Here is a 16,923-nt window from a genome sequence, read left to right as displayed (position 1 = left end):
TAAGCAGACTTCTTATATGAAACAATTATCTGGTAAGCAAGTCACTTCTAAATCCATTGCTTAGTTGTTCTAGTTCTACATATCTATGGAGAATAACTTAATTGTTATGTATATTATGATATATTTATGCTTTGCTCACAAAATCCTGCATATTTAGACTAGATGACCTTATAATGTCATAAATGTAGTACATGCATTAGCACTATCTAAACAAGCTGACAGCGATTTATGATGGTGTTAAGGTATGAATGTGACATGATCATGTTTTTTATTTTTGAGTAAAATCAAGTTTTTCAGGTTTTACAATCCACCTAATTAGTGAAATTGTTAATTCAAAGAAACCAAACACCATCCCTTCAACATACTCATTCAGCGGGAAATGGATTAGGGTAGATCAGAGAAGGATGGAGGGAGAGGGAGGTCATGCTGAGGATGCTTACCCTCCTCAGATCATCATCATCATCATCATTATATTCAGCCCCTCCTCGAGGAGGAAGCTCCTGAGGAAACTGTGCAGAAGATTCAAGACATTTCTGGCTTAAAAAGACTTTCTCTTCTACATCATCGTTGGGTTCTTGGATGATGAGAGAATCCTCAAAATCTTCACTGTCTGATGACCTGACTGACAAACGAGGGCTCTCATGGGATGATAGTGCTGAGGCACTTCTGACATTTGGTTGTTGTTGCAGTTCATGAATAGTAGACCTCAAGACTTCATTACTAAGTGCCATGGTGCCTTTCCAGGGTTCGTCGTCTTCAGAATAATCTGAGGTGGTCTGTTTGCAGTCAAAAAAAGCCTCAATATCAGAGTCATCATGTTGATGATCAATGCTTAGTAAGTCTTTGGGTTTTGTTTTTTCAGTGTTGGCAGGTTTTGGAACATCAGTGTCTTCTAATTCCTTATGTTCACCCAGATCAGTTTGAGATGTAGCTGACTCCATTAATGTTTTTTCAATTGATTGTAGTTCCCCTGTAAATTTGTCTTGGGATACACCAAGAATTAATGAAACACTCACCTCGGAGTTGACTCGTTGATCAGATAATGGCTGTTCTGGTTGAACTGTTTTCTTAAGTTCCTCAAGCACTAAATTCATGTTAAACACAGAAGATTCAGAAGAGTCAGAGAGACAACGGTCAGAATGTTTTTCCTCTGATTGTTGGGATATTGCACCAGACATAACTGAGTCTGACTGTAGCCTTTTGAAATCTTTGGAAGGTAAGGCTTTGTCACTGCCATCCTGAGAGTGCGGTAAATCTAGTACTGCCTCCTGGGAAACAGGTTTCTCAACTGCTGGATTCATGTTCCGAGTGAGTACCAAGGGTTCAGAAGACTCAGAAAGACAACGGTCAATATGTTTTTCTTCTGACTGTTGGGTTGCACCAGAGATAAATGATTCAGACTGTGGTCGTTTTAAACCTTTGGGCACCACTGTCTCCTGTGCAACAGGTTCCTTAGTAGTTGCTGATCCAAGTTCAGAAGACTTCTCCTTGAAGTCAAAACGTTGACAAGCTATGACTGTTTCTGACAGTAGTTGTTCAGAATCTTTGGAAGGTAAGGCCTTGTCACTGCCATCATGAGAGAGCGGTAAATCTAGTACTGCCTCCTGGGAAACAGGTTTCTCAACTGCTGGATTCATGTTCAGAGTGAGTACCAAGGGTTCAGAAGACTCAGAAAGACAGCGGTCAATATGCTTTTCTACTGACTGTTGGGTTGCACCGGAGAGTATTGATTCAGACTGAGGCCGTTTTAAATCTTTGGACACCACTGCCTCCTGTGCAACAGGTTCCTTAGTAGTTGCTGATCCAAGTTCAAAAGACTTCTCCTTGAAGTCAAAATGTTGACAAGCTATGACTGTTTCTGACAGTAGTTGTTCGGAATCTTTGGAAGGTAAGGCCCTGTTGTCACTGCCATCCTGAGAGAGTGGAAAATCTAGTACTGCCTCCTGGGAAACAGGTTTCTCAACTGCTAGATTCATGTTCAAAGTGAGTACCAAGGGTTCAGAAGACTCAGAAAGACAACGGTCAATATGCTTTTTTTCTGACTGTTGGGTTGCACCAGAGATAAATGATTCAGACTGTGGTCGTTTTAAACCTTTGGGCACCACTGTCTCCTGTGCAACAGGTTCCTTAGTAGTTGCTGATCCAAGTTCAGAAGACTTCTCCTTGAAGTCAAAATGTTGACAAGCTATGACTGTTTCTGAAAGTAGTTGTTCGGAATCTTTGGAAGGTAATGCCTTGTCACTGCCATCATGAGAGAGCAGTAAATCTAGTACTGCCTCCTGGGAAACAGGTTTCTCAACTGCTGGATTCACATTCAGAGTGAGTACCAAGGGTTCAGAAGACTCAGAAAGACAGCGGTCAATATGCTTTCCAACTGACTGTTGGGTTGCACCAGAGATTATTGATTCAGACTGAGGCCGTTTTAAATCTTTGGACACCACTGCCTCCTGTGCAACAGGTTCCTTATTAGTTGCTGATCCAAGTTCAGAAGACTTCTCCCTGAAGTCAAAATGTTGACAAGCTATGACTGTTTCTGGTGTTTGTGGACTGAGGTCAGAGCTACAAAAAGAAGAAGTTTGACTCAGGTGTGCAGTTTCCCTTTGAATCCACAAGTCTGGGTCAGTCTCAGATTGGGACAACAATTCTCTCTTAAAGCCATGACTGTCATCTATGAAAGGTTCAATGGTTGAATCCAATTGTGTATTTACGTTTCCCGCCTCAGGACAATATATATTTTCCTGATCACCAGAATGGTCTCCTATGGTTTCTGGCTTTTGCTCTGGAGACTCTAATAGTTGTAGATATGGTTCCTGTTCACAGGAATCAGTTTGTGGTCCTATCCTAGGATCAACTTCGGGCTCTGAAGGTTGCTGTGGGGAGCTGTTGGTATCAGATTGTACTTGATTTAAAATTGTGATTTCATAATGAGTAGGTGACTGCAGTATTGCAGAGTCAATTGTAGGAGAGGATTCAACTACATTTTGATCTACTACTCTAAGGCTTTGCAATGAAGCAACTGGATCCAAATCACTAAACCTTTCTGGGGTAAAAAAGACCTGATCTGATTCGGGAGAGTCCTTAATGAGGTCTGGAGTCACTCTTGAAAGCTCTGGATTCACTTCAGCACTGTGTGAGAGAGTTTCATCAGTCTCCCTCACAAAAGCATGAGGGGAAAGTGAAGGACTAATATTTTGGCCTAGTATTTGGTTGCTCTCAGTAACCAATCTATCAACTTCACATGGTTTGCTTTCATAGTATGAAGAAGACTGTATGGTGTTTGAAGTTTTATTAGATTCAAAGAGTTGTGCCTCTTTGAATGTTTGTAATGATTTTTCATTGCTTTCTAAATCACTTTTTTCATTGCTTTCTAAATCACTTTTTTCATTGCTTTCTAAATCACTTTTTTCATATACAGGTGACACTTGTTCTTGGATTTGATTTTCTTCTTCTTGACTCACTGGTGAAGTGTGTTGCAGTAGGTCGGGTACTGTGTGTCCAGGTTCAACTGCTGGCAAAATAACTGAATTTTCACCAGATGAAAATCTCGTAATAGATACCTGACTGAAATCAAAGGCATTTTGAGATCCCTTGTTTGTTGATTGTTGGTGGAATTCAGACTGACTCTTCAAACTGACTGGTGATGAAGAGAGACAAGTATTTTCATTGTCTGAAAGGTCACCCTGAACTTGATTTTCCTCCTCACATGCTGCTGAAACCTACGGGATAAATTATATGAGGTATGGAAAAGTGTGAAATGGAAAAAGAGATGATATTGAAGGGATATTTACAATCACAGACAAACAACACAGGCAATGGCCATCAGTTAATTTTAGAAACATATCAATGTAACCATTATGTAATCATTTCTATTCAGGCAGGTCAAGAAAGCAGTCTAGAATCATCAGTTGAGTAGAGTGTGTTTCTTCCTGGAACAACATTCCTTTTTTTCTCTCTCTACCTCTTTTTTTGGTCATCTAGAACAGTGGTTCTCAAACCTGTCCTGGGGACCCCTTACTGCTGCACATTTTTGTATGTCTCCCTCATCAGACACACCCAATTCAACTCTTACAGTTTCTACTAATTAGTTGATGAGTTGAATCAGGTGTGTTAGATGAGGGAAACATGCAAAATGTGCAGTGGTGAGGGGTCCCCAGGACAGGTTTGAGAACCACTGATCTAGAAAACTAAATCCCTATGGAAGGATTCTTGTCAGTAATGGGTTACCCTCATATTATGCATCAAATGCACAATGCCATTAACTTACTTCTTCATCTGCAGATTCTTTTGTAGATTCTTTCCTGACCTCTTGAAACAGCCATGGATTGGTGAAGCTTTCCCTAGGAGACATTGAGATTGGAAAGTGAATGACCAGGTGTTGTACTACCAGAAGTCTGATTAATAGATTAACGGTAATTATCACTGTAAATGTCATTTTAGAAAAGTAGCTCTGTGAACCACTCACTGACTGATCTCTAGTTCCTCCATCAGATCCCCATGAATGCTCTCTGAATGAGTGTTTCCCATAGTTTCAGCCCATGAGGGAATGTCAAGGAGAGAGGCCACAGATAAGTCTTCTTCTGACACAGCTGGAGGATGCCTTTGTGAAGTCTCCACTCTCCGCACAACACGAAGACTGTCAACATCCTCTTGGACAGATGAGAGAGCTACAAAAGACAAAAACATCTAATTTGACACTCTAAGACTTTAGACTAAGACAATACGTCAAGACTTCTTTTTAAGGTTTACATCATGCATTTCACATCTATATGCAAAACAAGAATGTGCTTAATGCATTGTCCTACCTTCACTGTGGTCTAAGGTCCTTTCAATCTCTGCATATGTTCTTGAGGTTTGCTCCTGGATTGACTTGTGCATTTGAATCTCAATAAGATGGACAATGTCCATGCGATTTATTTTAGTAAGTCTTTTAATCAATGTATCTTCTGTGGAAGTTGAGACATAATTAGAATCTATTATTATATACATTCTATGATTTTCATTTTGACTGATAAGAGTGAATAAGAACAGGACGTCACCAGTTGCATGCTTTCCTTCTCTCTCTACCCAGCGCTGCAAAAGGGCATGACTCTGCTCTTGTAGTGAATTTGGGTTTTCAGCACGCACTTGCTGAATCTCATCTTCATTGAACTCCAACTCCTTGGCCAGTTCTGAAAAGAAATGTCCACTTATGTATTTGCATCTTGTTGTTGATTTTCTGACAACTTCATACTGACATACTCACCTGTCCAGCTAAAACCTAGAAGGTCAGCAATGATGGCCAAAGTCTCTTCTTTCCTATCTGCATCATCATGCCAGTCCACTATAAACATCAAATTATTTTTCATTAATATTTAATGATAGAAATGCATTCAAAACTGAAAAAAAAAACCCTTCAAACATCAAAATCCCATTCATTTGCTATATGAAGTACTTTGACAGCTAATGGACTATTTATGACTATATTATGGGATGTGCACTAACGGTATTTGAGATATCACATAAATGTGTGACTAGAGTTGTTAAGTCTTTTTCTCTTTGTAAATTATTTCCAAATTCATTTAAACTTCTATTAGAGGCACTCAAAGAGTAAAAATGGTAAAGATGGGTTGTAATTTTATATATTTCTTAATAATATTAATGTATGGACAACAGTGAATGAAGATCTAATTACTGTATATATTATATAGATCTAGTTATATAAGTTATTTAATATTAAATACCATCATATATTCTTTTAAAACTTTTTTACACAAAAATGTGCCATTGTGATGGTTGTTTTATTATTCCTCAGATGAAACATGCAGTAGTGGGCATGCATTGCACAATTGTATTATTGTCAAACAAATGTAGAGCCAGTCAATCTTGAGATTTCAGTTTTCATGTACACACCGATATGCAAATTAATAAAACATGACACACACAAACACACAGAAAACATTAAGATGAGACAAAGTACAGCACAAAACACCACAAACAAAAATCACAGGACAACACAGAACAACAAATAAAATAAAAAAACAAAACAAAAAACAAAAGAGACTTGCATGAAGTTAAGGTCAATTTTGGAGCAAGTAATACGGGGGGCAAGTGCCAAGTAGAGGTACCTTTACTTTGGTCTGGGGTAGTGCTGTCTGAGATTCTCTGCATCTGTGTCTCCACACAATCCTCCCAGTAGGTCCTTGACTCAAAGACTTCATCGCCTACGGATGGGGGTCGAATTGCTTTCAAACTACTTTCTATCCCTAAATCAACAGATGCTCTGTCTCCTTTTGTTTCATCGCACTCTGTGTTCCTTGAAGGATATAATTCCGGTAAGATTTTGGCAGGAAGTTCAGGTTGACTGGATGCAGAATACTGTGGAGGAGCCTGTGTTGGTGAAACAGGCATCTGGGATGATGAAGTCTTTGGTTTGGTGTAGTTGTTTTCTATATTAGTGTGATCATCCACAACAGATATGGACCATTCTGAGACACCAATATCTGCCTCAGATTTATGCCTTTGATTCTGCTCAATGGAGTCCCCTTGTCCTAAAATTTGGTCAAAGCTGGCTGCTTTCACAGCAATTTTTGGCTTAGATGTTGTGTCTTCAATTTCAGCAGCAATGCCTGTGAATGGAATGACTATTGAAGGTGATGTCTGGAATTGCTCTTGACTAACACTATGAGTTGAGGCACTAGGGGAAATCGTTGATACTTGGGTGGATATGGGCATTTCAACAACAGAATGCTGTTCATCTTCTACTGAGGAGTCTGAGGATTCCAGGTCTTGCTCAGAATAAACTGTTCGTGTTACTGTATAAGTGGCAGTGTCAACATTCGGTATCAGTGTGTCTTCATGGATTCCATTATCCTCTGTGGGGCTCTTTGGTTCATACTGTATAGGGAATTCAATCGGTTCTGGATGTTCTGGATTAACAATCTTGGTTTCAGTTTTATTAAAGCCATCAGACTTTGCATCAGGTTCATCAGTATACCTATCCTGAAGCACTAAACCATCTGCAGTCATCTCAAATGAAGCTACTGCAACAGACTCACTAGCATTGAAACTGACATCAAATTCTTCACTTGGATCTTCATTTATCGGGAAAAAGACTAATCTTTCTTCCTCTTCCTCGATTGTCCTTTTTGTCATGTCAATGGCTCCACCTCTGGTCATCTCAAATAGCTTTCCCTCTTGGAAGAGGAAAGGATTTGGTGTCCCCTCTTCAGTAGGGGTGCGTCCTGGAGTTGTGTCAGGTGTGGTTCCATGGGATTGTCTGTCTGTACACAAAGCCAGTATTTTCTGCTCCTCAGCCTCAATTTGTGCATCAAATGCCTCGTCATCGTCCACTTCAGCACTCCAGGGAACCAAGTCTCTTGGAATAGATGCTGAAAATTCTTCTGGCTTTCCTTCATTGTCCTCTTCATAAATACAAAAATCTGTTTGGGATTCATTCTGCACTTCCTTTGCTGCAGTAGTAATACCTACAATATCAATAGGAGAAACTAGTTCTAGCACTGTTTCAGAAGTTGGGCTCTCACCAGGAGACTTAGAATCAACATCACCATCCATCTCAGTGCCTGTTTTGCTCTCTGCTGATGTAATAATGAGATCCTCATCAGGTGTAGTCTCACCGATCACTATACTATGGTACTCTGAAGGGAACTGTTCATAGTCTTCCTCTTTGTTTACATGTGTTTGCAAAGATAGTATGTCTGTGCATGTCTGTAAATCCACAGTCTTCAAGTGGGTATGGTCCTGCTCACCTTTGTCCATGGTTTCTAAATCTTCACTGGTTACTTCTGAGACCTTGTGAGGTGACTCAGCCAACTCAGGCCTGTCATAATCATCATCAGACCATGAAGATTGTAAAGGTAATACTGGGCCAGATTCAGTCAGATTCTCCAAGTACTGCTCTTCTGATTCTTTTGTTGACATTGTGTTGAAGTCTACTGGACTTTTATGTGGTGAAAGCACTTCTTCTTGTAGTTGTTTAGAATCACAATCAAAATCAAATTTTACCTTTTTAACTTTTGCATCCTGTTCCATTTCATCAAATGTTTTGATCTTTGCAGCCATCTTAAACATCTCTTCTTCTGGAGTGAATTGCCTTTGTAAAGCATCAAAATCCTCACTATCAAGTACTTCTTCTTTTTGCTCCAGGGTCATGGAAAAGAACTGCATGTCTGGAGTCTCATGGGACCCTTGGGATGACTCACTTTCTTGTTCAGAAATGATTTCTTTTTCTACATTTTCCCTGGAATCAGAAACGAAAGCCTGACTTTTTGAGAAGATCCTGTCAATATAACTTATTTGTCCATATTCCTGCCCAGTGGGACTTCCCTCTAAAGAGTCTTGACATGGGGACTCCTTGTTTGGGCTAGGCTCAATAGAGTCTGGTGTTTTTTGAGATGACCTATCTTCTCTGATAGGAGTAGTCTCAAGTGAGTCTGTTCTACCGAGAGTTTTAGAGTCACTTATAGTTGCAGGCTGCAGAGAATCCAAACTAGAAGGTCTATCTAGTGCATTCTCTGCTCTTTCATGTGATGTCACCAAAATTGATTGGTAAGGAGTCTCCTTAGCCTCTTGACATCTGACTACTGTTTCTTCAGTAGTTGTACTGGAAGACAAGACAAGGATTTCAGGACTACTTTGAGGGGTTTCAGCAAGTCCCTCATGCTTCTCACTATCACCTGTGCTGGAGTGAGGAGTCCTAGTCCCTATACTATTGCCAGGAGAGTCTACCAAGGCCTCATGTTTGTCACTATCAGGACTTTCTTCAGATGCTCCATGTATTTCACTTTTAAGTAAAGGCTCACCTTGCACCATTGCAGTAGCAAATGCAGTAATTATATTTGATTTACTTGGATCCACAGCTACCTGGTGTATCTGCTCCTCATTGTCTGAAGAAAGGCCACCAATGCTCATTAAATAGCGTTTACTTGTTTCAGCTGATCTCCGTCTAAAGAGTAGATATTCAGGACTGTCCTCAAGTTCTGCCTTAATATCTGCACTGAAGTCCTCTGATGGTTTCCTGTCTGGGCTGATCTGAGGTTCCACAGACAATTTCCTGTTCTGGCAGAGGTTATTTTCATAAAACATTTTCTCGGGTAGCAGCCCTGGGTCTTCATTTCCTAATAGCTCAGAAATTTGTTGTTCCTCAGTCTCAAATTTGCCTTGTTCCTGAGATGGTTTTCCATTTTGGTCAATTGTTGTAAGCTTAGAGATCTGGTCTTCTGGAGAGCTTTCCTCTTCAAAGTTAAAGATAATGTTGGAAGTTACAACTGGATCAATTTCTTTATTTTGTGTGGACAAAGTACCGTTTAAGGTTGTCAATGGTTTTTCATTTAGTGTTTCACCATCATCGATCATTGGTTTATGTTGAATTGTGTTTGGGTCAAAATATGATTCTTGAATGATCTTGTTTTCTACAACATTTTTTTCTTGTAAATGTTGAGTTGATACTGTCATTTGGTTATCATATGTTGGGAGAACCTGTATCACATCAGAACTTGCTGCTTCAGGGGTCACAGTTGTAATCGCTCTTTCTTGTAAATCTTGGGTTGTTACTGTCATTTGGTTATCATATGTTGGGAGAACCTGCATCATATCAGAAGTTGCTGCTTCAGAAGTCACAGTTGTAATTGCACTTTCTTGTAAATCTTGGGTTGTTACTGTCAATTGGCTGTCACATGTCGGAGGAATCTGCGTTACAATAGGACTTGCCAGTTCAGAGGTCACAGTCATAATTGCACTTTCTTGTAAATGTTGAGTTGTTACTGTCATTTGGTTATCATATGTTGGGAGAACCTGCATCATATCAGAAGTTGCTGCTTCAGAAGTCACAGTTGTAATTGCACTTTCTTGTAAATGTTGAGTTGTTACTGTCATTTGGTTATCATATGTTGGGAGAACCTGCATCATATCAGAAGTTGCTTCTTCAGAAGTCACAGTTGTAATTGCACTTTCTTGTAAATCTTGGGTTGTTACTGTCAATTGGCTGTCACATGTTGGAGGAATCTGCGTTACAATAGGACTTGCTGCTTCAGAAGTCACAGTCGTAATTGCACTTTCTTGTAAATGTTGAGTTGATACTGTCATTTGGTTATCATATGTTGGGAGAACCTGCATCACATCAGAAGTTGCTGCTTCAGAGGTCACAGTTGTAATTGCTCTTTCTTGTAAATCTTGGGTTGTTACTGTCAATTGGCTGTCACATGTCGGAGGAATCTGTGTTACAATAGGACTTGCCGCTTCAGAGGTCACAGTCGTAATTGCACTTTCTTGTAAATGTTGAGTTGTTTCTGTCATTTGGTTATCATATGTTGGGAGAACCTGCATCATATCAGAAGTTGCTGTTTCAGAAGTCACAGTTGTAACTGCACTTTCTTGTAAATCTTGGGTTGTTACTGTCAATTGGCTGTCACATGTTGGAGGAATCTGCGTTACAATAGGACTTGTCGCTTCAGAGGTCACAGTCGTAATTGCACTTTCTTGCAAATGTTGAGTTGTTTCTGTCATTTGGTTATCATATGTTGGGAGAACCTGCATCATATCTGAAGTTGCTGCTTCAGAAGTCACAGTTGTAATTGCACTTTCTTGTAAATCTTGGGTTGTTACTGTCAATTGGCTGTCACATGTCGGAGGAATCTGCGTTACAATAGGACTTGCCGCTTCAGAGGTCACAGTCGTAATTGCACTTTCTTGTAAATGTTGAGTTGATACTGTCATTTGGTTATCATATTTTGGGAGAACCTGCATCACATCAGAAGTTGCTGCTTCAGAGGTCACAGTTGTAATTGCTCTTTCTTGTAAATGTTGAGTTGATACTGTCATTTGGTTATCATATGTTGGGACAACCTGCATCACATCAGAAGTTGCTGCTTCAGAGGTCACAGTTGTAATTGCTCTTTCTTGTAAATCTTGGGTTGTTACTGTCATTTGGTTATCATATGTTGGGGGAACCTGCATGACATCAGAAGTTGCTGTTTCAGAGGTTACAGCTGTAATTGCTTTATGTTCAAAAAGTCCAGACTTGCTTTTTGATGGATCCTGGCCAGTCTGAAATGCCTTCATCAGCTCTCTTACAGACATGGTTTCCTCCAGTCTTTCTGTCTGTGACTTTGGAGATTTGGGGGATTTTGGAGGAAGTTTGGTTGCTTTTTCTGTCTCTGTGTCATATGATTTACCCTGGGAAATATTCACTTTTTGGGATTTCCACTTTTGACTGTCCACCTCCTTTTCTTCTTCAACCTTCATCTGCAGCGCCTTAACCCTGTCTTTAATGGATCCAATTGGAGTTTCTACAACTCTAGGAGACACAGGAACAGATCCAAAGACAGGTTCAGATCCACCAATAACTGCATCTTCATCAAGAGACTCCTCAGACTGACTCCTACTCATCCTTTCCAGGTCATCTTCAGAACTGCCACTTGCAAACTCCCTCTCTTTACGCTTTTTCCTTACTGGCTTTTTGATTTCTGCTGGACGGTGTTTACCACGGGCAACAAATACCTCTTTAAAGCTTTCTTGAATAATCTCTACATCTTGTGGATGACTAAATGGTACAGGTTCCTGCAGGCACTGTTCTAAGTCACTGCTGAGATATGAAACCATACCTGACATATCCTTCTTAGGAGAAGAACTTGATTTAGTGTCTCTTGTGATTCGAACTTCCTGAATGAGTGTCTCTTGGACTTCAGTGATGTTTTTGCTTTTGGATTCCTCAACATCTGTCTCACTGAGAAGTACCCACTCCTCATCATCAATAGTTACAGATATCCCAATAGCACCTTCTCTGTTTGTTTCATCCATTGTTTCCACACGGAGGATCTCTTCTACCTTTTCTAAGTCTTCTTTCACTTTTTCAACAATTTCAAATGGCTCATCCTCTTCGTCATCCTCAGTCTTGTCTGATCGCTCTCTGGCATCCAAGGAGCACGATTTTTCAGAGGTCAGAAGGACTGACACTTTAATCAGGTCCTTCTTCATATCGGACACCTCTGAAAGCAGATCTGGACTTGCGAGTGTGGCAGGATCATGCATAATTTGCATCATGGAAAGCTCTGTTGACTCAGATCCATCATAATCTTCCATTTTAACAGCACAAAGAGTTGGTTAAAAGAACAGAGGGGGAAATGAAGAGGACAAAAGACATTGGAAAACTAGTCAGGGCAGGAGCAATACAAACTGTCTTCAGTTTAGATGATGAGGAAACTACTTGACAGAATGATGAACATCTCTAAATTTATCTAGACTTGGATCCAAAGGATTTGGGAAGGCATGGGAGCAGTTAAGCAATGCAAAAAAGAATTACAGAGTGAGGGGAGGAAATGGGCAGGAAATAACTTGCTTAAGCACATTATACTGATTCAAGTATCCACTCATACACTTACACAAGAGGAAAAGTATAAAGAAAAACAAAGTAATACAGAAACCTGTGCACAAAGAACAAATGGGAAAGTAATCATAACACAGAGTGGAGCTGTACCAATGAGGCATCTCAAGATTGTTCTCGACATGAAGAACTCATGTCAACACAAACACATAAAGCATGTTCAAAACATGTTCAAAGCCCTTAAAAACAGCACTGAGATACAATCAGAGGCTTTTCCCATAAAACACTTTCGCATTATCAAATGCTATGGCTTTTTTAGTTATGCAGATCTTTGAGTCAATCATGGAGTTTTTTAACATATGGGAATTTGTTAAAAGACTGAGGTAAGTGATAAGGAAAATTTAGGAAAGCAAAAAAAAAAAATTAAAAAAAATAAATAAAAGTGAATCAAATAATGTGAATGACAGGGATAAAAAAAAAGTCACAAATTATGCGTATTTTCAAAAAGATTATCCACGCAAACAGGCTGAGCAGACACACTCACACACATACATATACAATAATATAATATGTGTAAGTCAAGTTATTTCCATGCAAGGGAAATGATCCATGCAAAGGTGACTTTTGGCAAGCAAATTATGAATTATGTGGTTTCATTACAGGCAAAATAATATGTGCCTGGACAATTTTCTTTTCGGGGAGAATGGTTTGTTTTCCAGTATCTCTTTTGGCATGTAACACATTTTATTTTAAACTCATTAAACATTTTAGAAACCAACATGCCAGAAGTAAGATACCATTGTGAGAGAATATAATTGAATGTAATGTTTTATGAGAACAGCAGACCATAAAAATAAAAATGGAAGAAGGGATGTTTATCAGCCATAGCACAGCAATCAGGGATCCACAAATACAATTTCAGTTAAAATCACTTATAAATATGTTTTCTATAATATTTCAATTACTTACAAGAGTTATGGAGGTTAAAATAATGTAAGAAAATGCTGTATATACACTCCTGGGCATAAAGGAAAATATGGGCCAAGCCACATATGGCAAAATATTTAGTGGTCTTTTAATGGTCTTAACCATTTTAATCACAGATCACTGATCAGGAAGTTAGCAAGAATTGCTCAAACACTGTAGATAAAGTAACTTAGCACACAACAGCCTTGCCCTTTGTTTTCTTTAAATGTTTATTAAATGTTTAAGCTGTGTGGATAAACTTGCAGGCAGCTTGTTACAGGAAAAGTCAGTGTTGTTTCACTTAATGTTAATGGCTTCAAACACTTCATGAGTAGTTCAAAGATGTCTCTCAATTCATTTGAATTTAATGTGAGACCAAATATTTACTATAGGCTTCAAATCTGGACTCTGACCAGGCCTTGGTTGTCTTTGCAATTTGGGAAGGAGCATTGTCTTGTTGATAAATAACATCTGATTATTCCTCTTTAGATAACAACTTTTCATTTGTGGGAAGCAAGACATTCTGCAATTTTCTCCAGTACTCCAAAGCATTAAATGACTTTTCACGGTGAAGTAGCTCACCAATGCCTGCAGCTAAAAAAGCTCCCCAAACACTCTTCTTCCATGCCTCATTGTGGTAAAGATTCATTTATCATTATATTTCTCACCAGATTTTCAGACACCACCCTGCATCATCACCACGCAACTAAGTGTTTCATTTTGATTCTTCACTTCACAAAACTCTGCTGAATCAAACTTACCATATTCCAAAAATATGGGAACATCTTTGATGTTTTTCTGAGACAGCTATGGCTTTTTAAGTAGTGCATTTGCGTAAATTTGGCTAATTTCCTGGCCAATAATTTGTGGTTAAGACAATTAAAAGCTTAGTGTTAAGTCGTTTTGGGCTTGGCCCCTTTTTTGCCCAGGAGTGCATAATTTTCATTTTAATTAAACTAATGACTTAAATATTGCTTACATTTCTCATGTGTCTTCTCACTCTATAAAGAAATTAGATTGAAACAGAGAAAGTTAATAACATTGAAAACATAAAATATTCCTTTTTTTTTTGCAAAGAAAACATTAAAAATAAATTGTTTTTAAATGTTAAAATAGGCATTTACCTCCTCATCTGCATCTTGGTCAGAATCAGAATCCTTAAAAAGAGTATGAGTAAAAATCAAATGTCATATTAAACTTGACTAAACTAAATGTAATTTGAACAAAAGATACTGGCTTTTTTTGTGTCTGTATGCATATGTCTATTTGAATTAATATGATAGTTGAGTGTGTTTAAACTTACCTTTGAGTAGACAGGTAGGCAGATGTTCAGATTGCATATTGCATTGTGGTTTAGACTGCGATATGTTCTTGGCTCTTTTGTAAAAGACAATCTGCCACATGGTTCTTGAGTGCTGTCACGAATCTGTTGAAACAACCAGTCTGTGATTTTGCTGACCACCAAGTGACATTTGCACAATACTGTGGAATCATATTTCAACTAGTAAGGGGCAACGTGAAGTGCTGTAACACATTTGTTTAAAGATTTGTAACGCGGTGCCTTTTTGTGCAATGTGTCTCAAATTTTGAAATAATATCCCCCTAGTTAGCTACTATAAATAGTCCTTCAAATAACAAAGTGCTTACTTTGATAAATAGAGAAAGACGGTTTTCCTTAAAGGCATAGAAACTGAACACATGGTGTTGTCCACTTTTGGTCAGCGGGACCAGATTTCCAAAGCAGTCGGCAAAGATTGGCTTTCCCTCTAGTACCTGTAGAGATAAATATACCACCATGTAGAAAAGGTTCTTCTCAATGGCACTTTTTATTGTGAGAAGACTAGCTAAACCACACTTACCTCGACATCTCGACTACGAGCCACCTCGGTGAAGTTCTCCTGCTGCTCCAGAGTTTTGTCCATCTTATCATCCGTCATACAGAAGCAGCGGAGTCGTGCTTCGATGGGGTCTAAAGTCTTGGCGAATATGACAAACTTGGCCATATAGGGAACACAGATGATCTCACGATACAGCTGACTGGAGAAGTTCACAGACTCCTGGATCTGACGGCAATCTATGAGCCAGAACCTTGGAGAAAAAAAAAAACATTGATTTAATGATTTGTCAAATGTCAAATCTGTCAACAAACAGTTGTCACTGCAACAGAACTCACCTTGCTGATACATTGGTGGTAAATGAAACACACTGGTTGATGAATGTCAGAGGTGTGGATCCAGTAATGTCTTCCCACTGTGCTGGAGTTGTCCCTCCTGGAAAAAGAAAATTATTAGAAATTAAGTTAATAAAATAAAATATAACACAATAATTAAAGCTGCAAGCAGCGATGAAAGGGCCCTCGCACCCGGGCTCACCGCCACCCACTGGCCTTAGGAAAACAGTGAACAGTGGTCGACATGCATGAAAGCGAATGAATACAGGAGAATTGAAGTCATTTCAAAATGCCACACTTCCTGCTGCCAACAGGTGGCGCTTTGACCATAACCAAATATTGCGATATAGATGTGTTCAGGCCAGGACTGTTATCAAACACGTGAAGTTTGGAGTAGATCGGACTTCATATGCCTGAGTTACAACAACTTCCTGTTTCATGGCGAAACATCGAACTTTGCCAGGCCGCCATGAACACGCCCTTCAGTGAAAACTCTAGATCTTCGCAATTTAACGTCTCAAAGGCCTTTAGATTAGACTCACCAAATATGATGTTGATCTGATTAAAGCTCTAGGAGGAGTTCGTTAAAGTACATGTGGAAATGGTAAAAACTGCCAAAATTTTGTAGAGAAAATTCAAAATATCTCACTTCCTGTTGGGTTTACAAACTTTGCACCCAGGGGCTTTTTTGTAGGTATTGGGCTGTTACATCCGTCTACCGAATTTCATAACTTTACGTGAAACGTAGCACGAAGGGCGCTTAATTGAAATTTTGTAGGTGGCGCTATCGAGAAATTTTGCCACACCTAATTCTGAAACCCATATCAGATGTAAATTTTTACCACTTCTGACGCGTGTGCAAAGTTTCATGAGTTTTTGAGAACGTTTAGGCCCTCAAAAATGCGATTCATTTTGGAGAAGAAGAAGAAATGGCTGAGCAATTCCAATAGGGTCCTCACACCATCGGTGCTCGGGCCCTAATAAAGAGAATAGATACAATACATTACAGTAATACAAATATAGAGAAACAAATATACCAATAGACAGAATTACGAATGTACAGATTTGCTATATACAGATGTACAATCCTGAGATGTGTTATGTACTGTTCATGTGGAATATAGCCTGAGAGAAATAGCTGTTCTTATGCCTGGCTGTTCTGGTGCTCGGTGCCCAGTTCAAAGAGAAAGTGAGCTGGATGTGAGGGTCCAAAATGATGGACAAAACTGGATAAACTACTCTTTATTCTCACATACCAGTAATGCTACATAGCAGTCGGAGAGTGGGTGTACTGTTGGCCCCATCACTGGTTGGGCTTTTAGGGACAGGAATAGTCATGGTGATGGGCTTGTGAAACTTGCGTCTTCTGGGTTCCAACGTAACAATTGGGCTGAATGTAGCCTTATTACCCAGGATCTTCCTCACCATATCCTCACTGATGGGCTGGGCCTAATGAAGGATGAGATTGAGA

General features: G+C 39.3%; 1 protein-coding gene across 11 annotated transcripts in view; it reads right to left on the bottom strand.

Annotated features, from left to right (window-relative positions):
• ank2a (ankyrin 2a, neuronal) overlaps positions 1-16,923 on the bottom strand; it is an 87,970-nt gene that overhangs the window by 9,142 nt on the left and 61,905 nt on the right. For 6 of the 11 annotated variants that reach the window (XM_067404373.1, XM_067404379.1, XM_067404376.1 and 3 more), the window contains 13 exons: positions 16,709-16,901; positions 15,456-15,552; positions 15,142-15,370; positions 14,930-15,055; positions 14,586-14,708; positions 14,407-14,439; positions 14,262-14,283; positions 5,243-5,320; positions 5,037-5,168; positions 4,803-4,943; positions 4,463-4,664; positions 4,265-4,337; positions 441-3,716 (listed from right to left, as the gene is read on the bottom strand). In XM_067404373.1, the coding sequence (XP_067260474.1) occupies positions 441-3,716; positions 4,265-4,337; positions 4,463-4,664; positions 4,803-4,943; positions 5,037-5,168; positions 5,243-5,320; positions 14,262-14,283; positions 14,407-14,439; positions 14,586-14,708; positions 14,930-15,055; positions 15,142-15,370; positions 15,456-15,552; positions 16,709-16,901 (4,725 nt within the window). Of the gene's footprint in view, positions 1-440; positions 3,717-4,264; positions 4,338-4,462; positions 4,665-4,802; positions 4,944-5,036; positions 5,169-5,242; positions 5,321-6,104; positions 9,821-14,261; positions 14,284-14,406; positions 14,440-14,585; positions 14,709-14,929; positions 15,056-15,141; positions 15,371-15,455; positions 15,553-16,708; positions 16,902-16,923 lie in introns of those variants that run through there. The other 5 variants (XM_067404382.1, XM_067404383.1, XM_067404381.1 and 2 more) reach the window with 4 other exon arrangements.

Source organism: Chanodichthys erythropterus, chromosome 12, assembly GCF_024489055.1.
Source record: "Chanodichthys erythropterus isolate Z2021 chromosome 12, ASM2448905v1, whole genome shotgun sequence".
NCBI classification, from domain to species: domain Eukaryota; kingdom Metazoa; phylum Chordata; class Actinopteri; order Cypriniformes; family Xenocyprididae; genus Chanodichthys; species Chanodichthys erythropterus.
This window is presented reverse-complemented; position numbering and strand designations above follow the sequence as displayed.